This window comes from Dendropsophus ebraccatus, chromosome 15 (assembly GCF_027789765.1).
Source record: "Dendropsophus ebraccatus isolate aDenEbr1 chromosome 15, aDenEbr1.pat, whole genome shotgun sequence".
In the NCBI taxonomy this organism is placed as follows: Eukaryota; Metazoa; Chordata; class Amphibia; order Anura; family Hylidae; genus Dendropsophus; species Dendropsophus ebraccatus.
This window is the reverse complement of record NC_091468.1, coordinates 35,071,530-35,083,929: the sequence shown is the minus strand read 5'-3', so window position 1 is coordinate 35,083,929 and position 12,400 is coordinate 35,071,530. Positions and strand designations below refer to the sequence as shown.

Genomic DNA, 12,400 nt, shown 5'->3' with positions numbered 1-12,400 from the left:
CCCCCCCCCTATTTATATACTCAGCTGAACAGGGCATGTGTTCTTAATTGGGGGCAGAAGAGTTACATAAAGGACATATTACACGGTACGATTCTCCAGGGGAAGCAAGTGCCGACACAACAGCTCCGTGCTCGCTTCCCCTCATTGCCCACTCCCTGCCTGTGCTATTACATGCACAGACAGCAAGCGGAAGGGGCTGCCCATGGAAGTCAGTGGCAGTCTGTTTCCGCCGCTCATATTACAAGGTATGACATGCAGCGGACCGTCACTGACACAATCGTAATTTTTCAGCATGTTGAAAGACCACAATCAGCCGCCAATGTGCATGTTGGCTGATCAGCATGCGCTATTACATGAAATGATTATCAGCCTGAAAAGCCGATCATGGTTTTGTGTAATAAGGCCTTAGGGCACTGCCAGACCTTTATCTGTGACCATTCAGGGAGGAGTTAGGGGTCAGCAAACACATGAAATGGGGGGGGGGGGGGTTCAGCTTAAAGTGTTATGGCCATATCACACAGCACGATACTAAGGGGAAAGCGAACACCAACCTGTCAGGTCATCTCTTGCTCACCCCTCGCTCCCAGCTCCCTGCCTGTGCTAATACACACACACAACAGCAGGAGGAGCTGCTCGGACAATTCTTAGATGCCCATTGAAGTCAGCAGCTATCTGCAGCAGACCGTCACTGACGTCATTGCATTCAGCTGATCGTGGTCTTTTAACATGCGCTATTACACCAAACCATTATCGGCCAAGTACGGTTGACAATGGTTTGGTCTAATATGACCTTTAGTTTCCCCAGCCCACCCCTTCTAATGGATACTGGAGCAGCACTCTGCAGTGACATCACTTTGGCGCTCATCACTGGAGAGAGCCGGATGAATATTCGCTAGAAGGGGCGGATTGGGGCACTGAGGGAGGCAGCCCTACAAAGTTCCTGAAAATTGAGGATGAAGGTAAGAAACTAACTCATCCCAGCATACTTCTACCCTGGAAAATTCTTTTTATTCACTTTAAATCTGATTGGAAAACCGTATAAAATGAGCGAATTTTATAACTATATTACTTACCAGACTCTTCCATTCGGCGGCAATGTATTTACTGTTGTGGTGCTTGGTAATTTTGGCTTTTCCTATCTGATCTTGGTGTTGTGCCACAATCCGGCACTTTTGTTTCATAATCCTGATTAGAAAACCACAATGAGCAAAGAGACGTCTCCTTTTTAGGAAAAAAAAAAGATGGATGCGTCAGAATTGTGGTACAAAACAGCTAAGAACAAGCCAGAAGTGTGACCCGGACACATAACATCGGGGCCCTAGTGTGTGACACCAGCCAGAGCCCTTAGGAAATGCTACCGGTTTTCCATGCTGTTCCTTGGAATTTATCAATTGTGACCATTTATCAGTGGCGGTTTGCTCTAAAATGGCGGTATGAACCTGACCCACATCCTTCTCCTATATTTCTGTCAATTTTCATACTTCCCTTGGTTTTTGGTTTAAAAAGCTGCCATAGAAATCACATGTGTAACCTCAGTCTAAGGCCCCATTCACATGGAGAAATTCTATAGCATGCCTAAATCGGCACCAGTTCTGTTCTTAAAGGGAACCAATTGGTAAAAAACACATATAAAGCTAAGTCAACGTGCTGATCCCACGCTGTATGTAAATGAGCTCCCGACTAGTCATCTGGGTGTCAGCACTTCCAAGTCAGAGTCAGCACTGTAATCACTTCTCTCTAGGCGGGATTTAAAGCGCTTTCCCTAGCATCGGACCTGCAAAGTCTCTATTCGGGTGGACATTCACAGTACAGCACAGATGTACAGCATGGCGCTCTACTGCGCATGTCAGCCTGAATGAAGACTTCAGAGCTCTGATACTAGGGAAGGCCTCCCCCTCTATAATGTACTGTGGATAACAGCGTATTGAGTGGCCCCTAGAGGGGAGTGTTTAGAGTGCTGACTCCGCCCCTGACCGTGACTACTTAGAAGAACAACAATGCCCAGATGACTAGTTTGGGGCTCATTTACATACAGCGTGGGTCTTCACTTAAGTTTGCGGATTATTGCAGGCAAGGACGGAGGCTATATTCATATGTTAGGGCAGTGTGCTGCTGGGTGATATATCAGCACATTTGCTTAGCTTTATAAGCATTTCTTTTTTTACTGATTGGTTCCTTTTAAAGGGTCCTATTATCTTTAATGGGAATGTGCGCCATTGTTTGGTGGATGATTTTTTTTTTTTACGGCTCTGATTGGAAAATGATATTGTGGCAATATGTCGGGACGTGGCAGATTTGTGCTTGGCTCACAGAGCATTGTCTAGGCTGGTAACAACTAAAAGAAGCGTGTTTAAAGAAGCATACATTTTTTTTAAATTTTTTTTTTGTAATAAATGGGAGTTGTGATCATAAACAGTTTTTCAATCAATTCACTTTATGCTCTCGTATAGTGTTCTATGTTTAAATCAGTATTATACATATGGCTATTAGGTGTTTCCAGTCACTGTGCATGTGTACAGTTGCTGTGCATCCCCATTCAGTAGCAGAGAATCCTGCGGGTGCTCACATTGTATGGTCAGCTCTCCTGTTACTAAGCACCAAAGCTTCTGTAACTTCACAGTGATATTGTACTGATTGAATTGTTACATAACAAAGAGCATTGTCTCCTGTTAAGCTGTATAGCAGATAATATAATTAGTCTAAGGTAATTGCCCTCGATTGATATACAACCTGCATGAAGAACAGGTGTCTTTCCCTGCATAAGGGCCCTTTTACACGGAAAGATTATCTGACAGATTATCTGCCAAAGATTTGAAGCCAAAACCAGGAATGGATTTGAAAAGAGGAGAAATCTCAGGCTTTCCTTTATTACCTGCTCTCTATTTATAGTCCATTCCTGGCTTTGGCTTCGAATCTTTGGCAGATAATCTGTCAGATAATCTTTCCGTGTGAAAGGGCCCTTAGTGCACAAAGGGCTGGGACTTCCTGTGGTTGGTCTTCTTTTTTTTTTTTTTTTTTTGAACAGAGAAAAGACTGGCATGGTGGGAGCATGGAGCACTATTTAACCATATGTATAATGTTGAATTAAAGAGGATGTACCATCAGGTACATCCTCTTTAGGGTGCGTTCACACCTACAGGATCTGGTGCAGATTTGATGCTGTGTTTAGATCCGGTAAGTGTGAACGTATCCTTAGGGTACAAACCCACACACCGTATCACAGTGTATTTTCTGCTGCCATACGTAGCAGATTAGATCTAAATAACTGAACACAGGATCAAATCTGCTGCGTATACGGCGTGTGTGTGTGTTTGTACCCTTAATCTGACCCACGGATACAACAGCGCCGTCACAGGGAAGCTGGTGCCGTGGTCCTTTTTTTTTTTTAACTGCAGCCCGATTCCCGTGTACAGCGCCGTTCTATGCACGGGAACCGTGCCAGGACTGAAGCACAGGAGGCGGGCTGGCCTGGCCTGCACCCAGTGGGAGGGAATTCCCTCCCCTCTATGACGCGGCTCCATTAGAATCAATGGAGCCGCGTCATAGAGGGGGGGGGATTCCTCCCACTGGGGGTGGGCCAGCTTGCCTCCTGTGCTTCAGTCCCGGCCCGGTACCCGTGCATATCCGTGGGTCAGATTAAAGAGGATGTACCTTTAAACATAGAAAACGTAAAAAAATGAAAAAAAGCGTGTATATTACAAAACTGCATATGATCACAACCCCTGGTGATTTCTTAGAAAAATCATTTTTGTGATGGGTTCGCTTTAAAGGTTTTGCACTATTCCTGGACTGAACTTTTATAAAGAATTTCTTGCCTGGCACAATAACAAGAGTAAGGCTTTGTTCACACTACGTAAAACTACGGCCGTAGTTCTGCGGTGAGAACTATGGCCGTAGTTTTGCGGGGTGGAACATAGTCTTATGTTCAATGGGATCTCGGCCGGAGCGTACACACATCGTATCCTGTGCGGCACCGGAAAAAACTGGCATGTCAATTTTCTGCGGCCGGGATTCAGTAAATTCCGGCCGTAGGAAACCCTGTCAGTTCACAGAGTGAAGCGAGCGGCTCCGGCCGCTCGCTTCACTATGCGCTAGGGGAATCTCTGATGCAGGCGCGCGCTAATGCGCCCACATCAGAGCTCCGCGGCCGGAAAGATCACCCGGCCAGTACTTAAGTACCGGCCGAGATGATCCAGCCAGAGGCCGGCCGTCCTGTCTCTTACCTAGTGTGAACATGGCCTAAGGGTGCATTCACATTATGCTTTTGGGCATCTGTCAGACTACTTTATCTGAACATACCCACAGTCTGTGCTGGATTTGTCCATATTTATTTGCGCTATGGAGTATAGCGGTAGACTGTGCTACTCCATGCCGAGGCATCTAGTAACAAACACACATACTGTGCAGTGTCCCATAGGAGGTGAATAACACAGTGTCACATTTATCATCCGTTTCTATGAGATTTACACACTGGCAAATCCCCTTACCGTATACCTCAGGGAAACACAGCGAGATGTGTAGCAAAATGGCCTGCCAGCTTATCATGTGTAATGCTGTGAAATATTGCCACACGTTGTGGCAGCCAATGTCTAATGCACACAGAGTGGGGTATATCTGCAGTATGGCCCTGCTGTATAATGGTGCCTGTACACTAGTGGATTTGTCATGCAGCTGAGGTTTGCGCAGCATGTATAGTAGTGGTTGCATTGTGCACCCTCTGCCCAAGCTGCCTGTTTGTGGTCTCTTGTTGCCCGGTTTTTGTCTGTGTAGTCACTGTCTGCATTAAGCCAATGGCTTCTAACACTATATAACTGTGGTTCTTAGACAGCCTTCTTGGCCAGAGGAGATGCTACAGTGGTGTTAGCAGGTTGATGTCCTGGTATATAGTGCACACACCATGCACGCTTCCCTCCCTTGGTGCAGTGCTCCCCATAGCCGTACTGCAGAGCAGGCTGCTGACTGAGGGCTTTACTGTGCTCATTGATTATTCCTCTTCTATCATATCACTACTGAATTGCAATGCTGGGAATTGCGGTCACATTGATTTTGCCTGTGGCATGTTCATGACCTCTTGATAGCCTGCACTGTACCATGGGGCACCTTCTAGTAATGGTGCTTGTTATAATAACCAGATCACGGCTCCTGGGTTTAATGCAAATTATTTTCCTCACTTACTTTGTCTAGAAAACAATGCTAAAACAACAACATAGCATTTGCATATAGATTTCCTTTCATAAAATACATTTAGTAAAATGCTAATAACAAGTGCTCCTATGTTCAACCTGCCTTGTAGATATGACTGACACATGTCATACGTTCTTTCGTGACTACCATTCACAACAGCCATTTTCCTTCTGTCTCTGAGCACCCAGTCTCTGCTGCTCACCACATCCTGGTCTCCACCTGGCACAGGAAGATGTCATCCAATCAGTGACTGCTGCAGTGCCCCACCCCAGGCAGTGATTGGCTGAGCAGGCACTTCCTTGTGTCAGGTGGAGGCGTCATTAAAAAAAAAAAAAAACAATACATGCACTAATACAGGGGTAGAGAACCTTTGCTCTCCAGCTGTTGCAAAATTACAACTCCCATCAAGCTAAAGCTTTGGTTGTCCAGGCATGATGGGGGTTGTAGTTTTGCAACAGCAGGAGAGCCAAGGTTCCCTACCCATACACTAATAGTATATTAGTATGTGGGGAAGAATAGCGCCTAAGCTACCTAGTATTGTGTGTCGGGTTGTTACCTGCTATTTGCCTAGTTACATATGTTTCCCCAGTAATACGGGATGCTTCTATTCCTACATTCCTGCTATCTGTAAAAACCATTAGAATGGCAAATAATTTGCATTTAAACTCCATAAACTTTGGTATGAATTCATACTAAGGGTTCCTTCACATGTACCGCATTGCTGTGAGTTTCTCACAGTGAAATCCGCTACAGTACTGATTTCAATTAAAGTCTATAGCATTCCATTCCCCGGCGAGAATATCACACCATAGGCTTGTAAAAATTAACTCCTGACACCATGCTTACCTATCAGTGTTCCACCGTCTCGGTCCCACATGCTTCTCTGGGGCCCCGAACATTGACAGCTTGCTCAGCCAATCACACGCTGTCCTTCTGCAGCCAGTGATTGGCTGAGCGGGCTGTCAGTGAGCAGGGACCCAGAGACTGAAGCAGGAGTTCGGCAAGGGAACATGGACAGGTAAGCAGTTACTGTTTATTATTTTTACCACCAGCTAATTGGTTAAATATGGCCGTCACTACGTAGTTTTATCAAAATGAAAATTCACTGTGTGACTGCAGGGCATAGACTGTAATGTTGCCAAATACACGGCTACCTAGCAGTGAGACCATGTCCATAGCTGTATTGTCATTGTCCGGGACTTCTATTACCTAAAAATGTTTATTATTAGTGCCCTGACAATCGCTGGAGATATTGCTGCCCTGAGGTGTCATAGAGGCGTGTCCAGACTTCCCTTCTCTTGAGTGCCCTGGCCACACCTCTGTGGCACTTTAGAGCAGCAATAAAAATGTATGTATTTTTCTGTTAGGTGATTGCAGCCCTGGACAACTATTGTAGAGGTGTGTATCGTCCCACTCCTTACATAGCTACGTAGCATCCTTCCCCTTAGCTCCACACAGGATACAATCTGCAGCATCACTGCAGCGTACGGGCAGCATCCTCTGATCTGTGTGGACGTTAACCCCATCTTCATATATACTGTGTTTCCTGGGATTTCAAAGGAAATCTGCATTGAATCCTAAACAAGTGTCTGAACATGACCTGATTGTGTCGTCGCAGCTCCCTCTGGTAACAGAAGAACCAGCAGAATGGTAGACTGTGAGAAAGCGGAGTCTGCTGCTTATGAAGCCAAATATAAAACTTACATCATGGCTGATGGGGGTCAAAGTTTTTTTACATGTATGGGAGTTGCCAGGCAGCAGGTTCAGTTTTTGACCTTTGCTTCCTAGAAACACCATCGTTTTGCTGTGTACGTCAGTAAAGGTCTTCCCAGCCGGCCCCTGGCCACCAATTTACAGTAGTTAAAGGGACTTGTCATCACTTTCATGCAGTCCAATCCACGATTCGTCAGGGCAGTGCCCAGTGTCTTCCGCCTACCTGCTGGCCTTGATTCATACAGGGCTCTATGTACACAAACTGGGAAAGCTCGATCAGTCAGAACTGTTGGAGTATGGAGGTGCCCTGATGACTTATGGTTCAAGCTGTATTAAAGTGATGAAAAAGTTCCATAAAAACCCTTTAAATGGGAACGTTTCATCAATTCACCATGTATGCAGGTGCTGCAGCTCCACAAACAGCGCCACACATTGTGTAGTGGCTGGGCTGGGTTATTGCAGCACAGCTATAATTCACTTCAGTGGTAGGATAGGGCACCAGTGAAAGTGCTGTATAGCACCTCCTGGTGGGCAGGAGAAACCCCCTTGGATCTTCATCTGTAGAAAACATCGCTGATTTAAAGGGGTCATTCACAAAAAAATATTTAAAATCAACGGATGCCAGGAAGTTATATAGATTTGTAATTTACTTCTATTAAAAATAGAATTTTCTTTCCAGTCTGACACAGTGCTCTCTGCTGCCCCCTTCTGTTTTTGAGAGGAACTGTCCAGAGCAGTAGCAAATCTCCATAGAAAAACCCTCCTGACTGGAAAGAATACACCACTTCCTGCAGGACATGCAGCAGCTGAAGTACTGGAATACTTGCAATTTTTTAATAGAAGTAAATTATAAATCTCTGGCACTTTCGGGCACCAGTTGATCTGAAAGGAAAAAAAATGTTGGTGAACTACCCCTTTAACTGTATCTAAGCTTACTCCATGCATTCCTGTGTCTATGTGACAAGCTTCCCACCCGAATGACTAGGAGCCTGGCAGCCCTTTACTTGGTTCATGTAGATCACTTTTTGGAAGGATTGCCACTTGTGATATAAAGGAGCTTTGTGCTGGTGAGGTGGAGAAGTGTTGACGTCTGAAAGGGCCGCACCAGCCTGCAAGGAGATGGGAAACATCAGCAGAGAAAGGCTCCTTAATTAAGATTCTGCAGACTCTGGATGTCTGGGAGCCGGGCGGCCCCCTTCTTGTAAGGTAAAACGTGTCATCCGGTTATTAAACCTGGAGAGGGTTAACCCCTCGGTGGCGGCTGCTGGCTGCCTGCGCTGTTCTCTCCCTGCAGTGCAGACTTCAGCAAATAGATGTAATGATACCCGGCCACACTTCTGCTGAGCGCTACACATCCTCCACCACAAGGAGGGTATACTGATAGCAGCTAGGCTCTTCATAGTAACACCACCCTCTTATCACAGTAGCTTTATTATGCCTATGGTTAGTCAGGCAGGAAACGTTCTATACTAAGCAATACATCTGCAAAACAGAATTTGGGCTATCATTGCTCTCATGTCCTTAGGTTGGATGATGGTTGTGCGGCTTGTTTCCATTGAAGTGAATGGAGCTAAATTGTAAAAGCACCCATAACCTGAGGAAGGGGTAGGTGCTGTTATTACAAGAAATGAACTGTGCTTTTTGTAATTTTGAGTACCCATTTAGAGAGGCACTCCAGTGGAAAAAAAGCTCAAATATCTGGGGTCAGAAAGTTATACATATTTGTAAATTACTTCTATTACATCTCAAGTCTACCAGTACTTATCAGCTGCTGTATGTACAGCAGGAAGTGGTGTATTTTTTCCAGTGTGACTCTCTGCTGCCACCTTTGTCCTTGTCAGGAACTGTCCAGAGCAGGAGCAGATCCCCATAGAAAACCTCTCCTGCTTGCCAAACAGGAAAGAATACATAACTTTTTGCAGGACATACAGCAGCAGATAAGTACTGGAAGACTGGAGATTTTTTAATAGAAGTAATTTACACAAATGGCACCAGTTTATTTTCACCAGAGGATTCTTTTAAGCATCTTGTTCTTGGTGCCCTCTAGCCCCAGCTTTCCATCAGCAGCAATTTTTAATTATATTTAACTCTTTAGAGCTACTTCCTGGGAAGGATAGGTGATAGTGTGCATCCTGATCTTTCTGGTTCATAAACGGCATTCCAAATCGTGAAGAACCGCAAGAGACTAAGCGTGTGCAAGGTTACTCTGTATAGCACTTAGAGATTGTCGGGGCAAAGTTAACTTGTCCCCTATGCACAGGATGGGGGGGGACAAGTAAGCGATCGTGTGGGGTTCGACCTCTGTACTCTACGTTGATCCCTATATCAGGCCCCTGGTTTCTTTGTTATGAATACAGCCGCAGGTAGGGCACGGGACCTGCAGCTCTGTTCATACCTATGGACTCTGCTCTTTCCTGCAGCTTCATAGGAATTAATAGAGCCTCTGGTCTGTTAGAAGTTAGGGGTATGGATGTTGGGCCCGCTGAAACCTGGAGCTGCTCTTCTGGCATATTCAGGTGTGAACATAATGGTATTCCCCCAAAAAATATACAACTGCATGTCTTACTTCACATTGTAGACAGATGCAAGAAGGGTGCAAGGAGACCCATGCAGTCATATACAGTAACTGGTTGAGGACCATATGTAGATAATGGTGGATGGGCTGAATCTTACTGCTCTTATCTGTTCTTGAGGAGGAATGTAAAACTGGTGACAAAAAAATGCCTCTGCCGTCTGCACGGAAACAAAAGCTCCATATTGTCATCCCTGGAATTGCAGTGGGTTTGACCCAAAGAGGAAATGTTAGGAAATGCATATAAATGATACTGGGCCGCTAAGTCCGGACTGTGACAGTTCTTCTGCATTTTATTTACATTACAATATTTTCTTCTCTTATTACAGAATTTGGAACGCTTTAACCGACAACTATGGCAACATAATGCCCGTGGATTGGAAGACTTCTCACACCAGAGCCCTGCACTTACCAACGCTTAACCTTTTGGAGAAAGCGGTGAGTGCTTTATGAGTAGAATGTAATAAACTCCCCCGCCCACTAGTTTTACAACAATATGATCTCTGCTGTATAGTACTGTAAATGATGCTATATGCCAACACTTATACATGTGAACTTGGCCTTATGGGAAGAAACTAAGAGCCGAAGGCAACTGAATTTAAAGGGGAACTCCGGATAAGGAAAACTTGTTTTCTATTAAAAGTACATTAAAAGTTATATAGATGCGTCTATACAATGTATTACCGTATCTGTACGGTTCTGCCACACTGGTAGCTGATAGAAATCCAGGAAGTGAAAAAAATGGCCTCTGTGCCAATCCACATTGTCTCCTGCTCTTTCTGCTTAGGAGACAAATCTTCCATGTCTCTGTCTCACATTGTGTGTGTTTGCTGAGGACAGGCTGATGATGCAGACAGGGGGCAGGGCGTGATGTCATAGGAGGCTTGGCTGGATCCCCCAATCCCCTGGGCGATTCACCATCTGACCGGGCAGAAGCAGCTGCTGCACTGATTTCTAATTGTGCAGAAGCGTGCAGTGAAATTAGGGTTGTGTTCACATGTTGGAGTGTCATTGCAGTACTGCAGCGTATTCACAAAAATGATGCAGTAACAAGTAAATGATGCTAAATGGCAGAGAGGATCAGAGCCTTATTGTGGGGCTAAACTTCTAAGATAACAGATGCTTGATCATAATATGTGCGTGGAAATGAAAAGAAAAAAAAAATTTCAAAAAGCTCTTTACTTCCAATATCCGTGTTACAGGTAGAGAATACAGTGTGCTGTGTGGTGTTATAGGTAGAGAATACAGTGTGGTGTTACAGGTAGAAGAATACAGTGTGCTGTGTGGTGTTACAGGTAGAGAATACAGCGTGCTGTGTGGTGTTACAGGTAGAGAATACAGCGTGCTGTGTGGTGTTACAGGTAGAGAATACAGCGTGCTGTGTGGTGTTACAGGTAGAAGAATACAGTGTGCTGTGTGGTGTTACAGGTAGAGAATACAGCGTGCTGTGTGGTGTTACAGGCAATGTGCAATGTGTGAACATAGCCTAGATGTTCTGCAATAGATTTTGGCAGGGAATGTGCAGGGTGGGGGACTGTGATGAACAGCTGAGGGAAAGCATTGCATTCTGGAACCTGTAGTAATGTGTACAACTGCAACTGTACAACTGGGAAGTGCAGAAACACAAAACAACCCCCCCCCCCCCCCCAAAAAAAAAGAGTAAGTAATGCTTTATGCTCCTGCAGAAGTTTCATTTTTTAACCTCTACCTGGAGTTCCCCTTTAAGGGGGAACTATCAGCAGGTTAGATGAATCTAACTTGCTGATGTGTCCCTATTGTTTTTTTTTTTTTAATTCTTTATTTTGAAGTCACAGAAAAGGAGGGACAGACAACACCCATCCGCTCCACACCATAAACTCATGATGTAGGGTAATAAACAGTGACTGGGACAATTTCCAGTATCAACAAATGGTAGGTCCTTGACCAATAGGAAAAGAGAAACAACACACTGGAAACATGCAATGAAACACCACCCAAGATAGTCATTTATAAAAGAGTCGAGAGTGGCGGCCGCGCCCCCTCCGCAACTTCAGTAGAAAGTTTTCTTTTGTGTTATCGAGGGCTCCCTACCAGGGGGGAGTCGCCTCCACCTTAAAAAATGTGTCCCTATTGTGCAGGAGGTTCCAGAAAGTATGTCTCTCGCCTTCATCTTTGTTAACATTCTGGTGCAGTTAGTCGTTTGATCCATGGTACGGTAAGACTGTTAGGAACACTGCCCTGCCCCCGTATTGATGATCCAGCCGGCCCACTCCTTATCTTTAGAAAGGGGAAGGCCGGTTGGGGGGGGGGCAGATTGGCGATATAGGGACGGGGCAGTGCTCCTAACACTGACCAAGTGCTCCTAACAGTCTTACTGGACTGTGGAGCAAATGACTATCTGCAATGAATGGCATCCTCGGTGTCTCTTGCTCAGAGTTATCCTTTAAAACGTAACTGTCATTTAAATGTCACTTTGCAGAAAAGGTTTTATTAAGCAAAAGAGTTTCCTTCTGTACCCAAAAAGCTGTTTTGCAGCCTCCTCCCCCCTCCCCCTCTCTCCCGGAACGGAAGCCCTGCAAAACACTACATCCTGCAATCTTCTATCACCAAGTTTACAGATAAGCACTGACCTTTCTGACCTCTGAATATAGAGTATTAGGTGCCCAGACAGTCACCAAACTGCTGGGCTGCTTTTCCTGCTCACTCCCCCCCCCCCCCTTCCATAGGTTATAATGGAATCAGCAAACCCATCTTCGCTTGCTTCTCTGTAATGTAGAGGAGTGCCTGATAATGCACAGACAAGAAGTCAGGGGGAGCTGGGAGACTGCTTTTTGAGTACAGAAAGAGATTTTTTTTTCTTAATAAAACTTATTACAGAGTGTCTTAAAATCACTTGTACTATTGATTTCTGCAAAAAAAAATCAATGACTTTGTAAAACTTGAAATCGCAGA

General features: G+C 45.0%; 1 protein-coding gene across 1 annotated transcript in view; it reads left to right on the top strand.

The window, feature by feature from the left end:
- The window catches only part of FEZ2 (fasciculation and elongation protein zeta 2), a 40,278-nt gene that overhangs the window by 3,753 nt on the left and 24,125 nt on the right, over positions 1–12,400 (top strand). Inside the window, exon 2 of the mRNA XM_069954931.1 lies at positions 9,799–9,907. Coding sequence (XP_069811032.1) covers positions 9,799–9,907 — 109 coding nt within the window. The remainder of the gene's footprint in view (positions 1–9,798; positions 9,908–12,400) is intronic.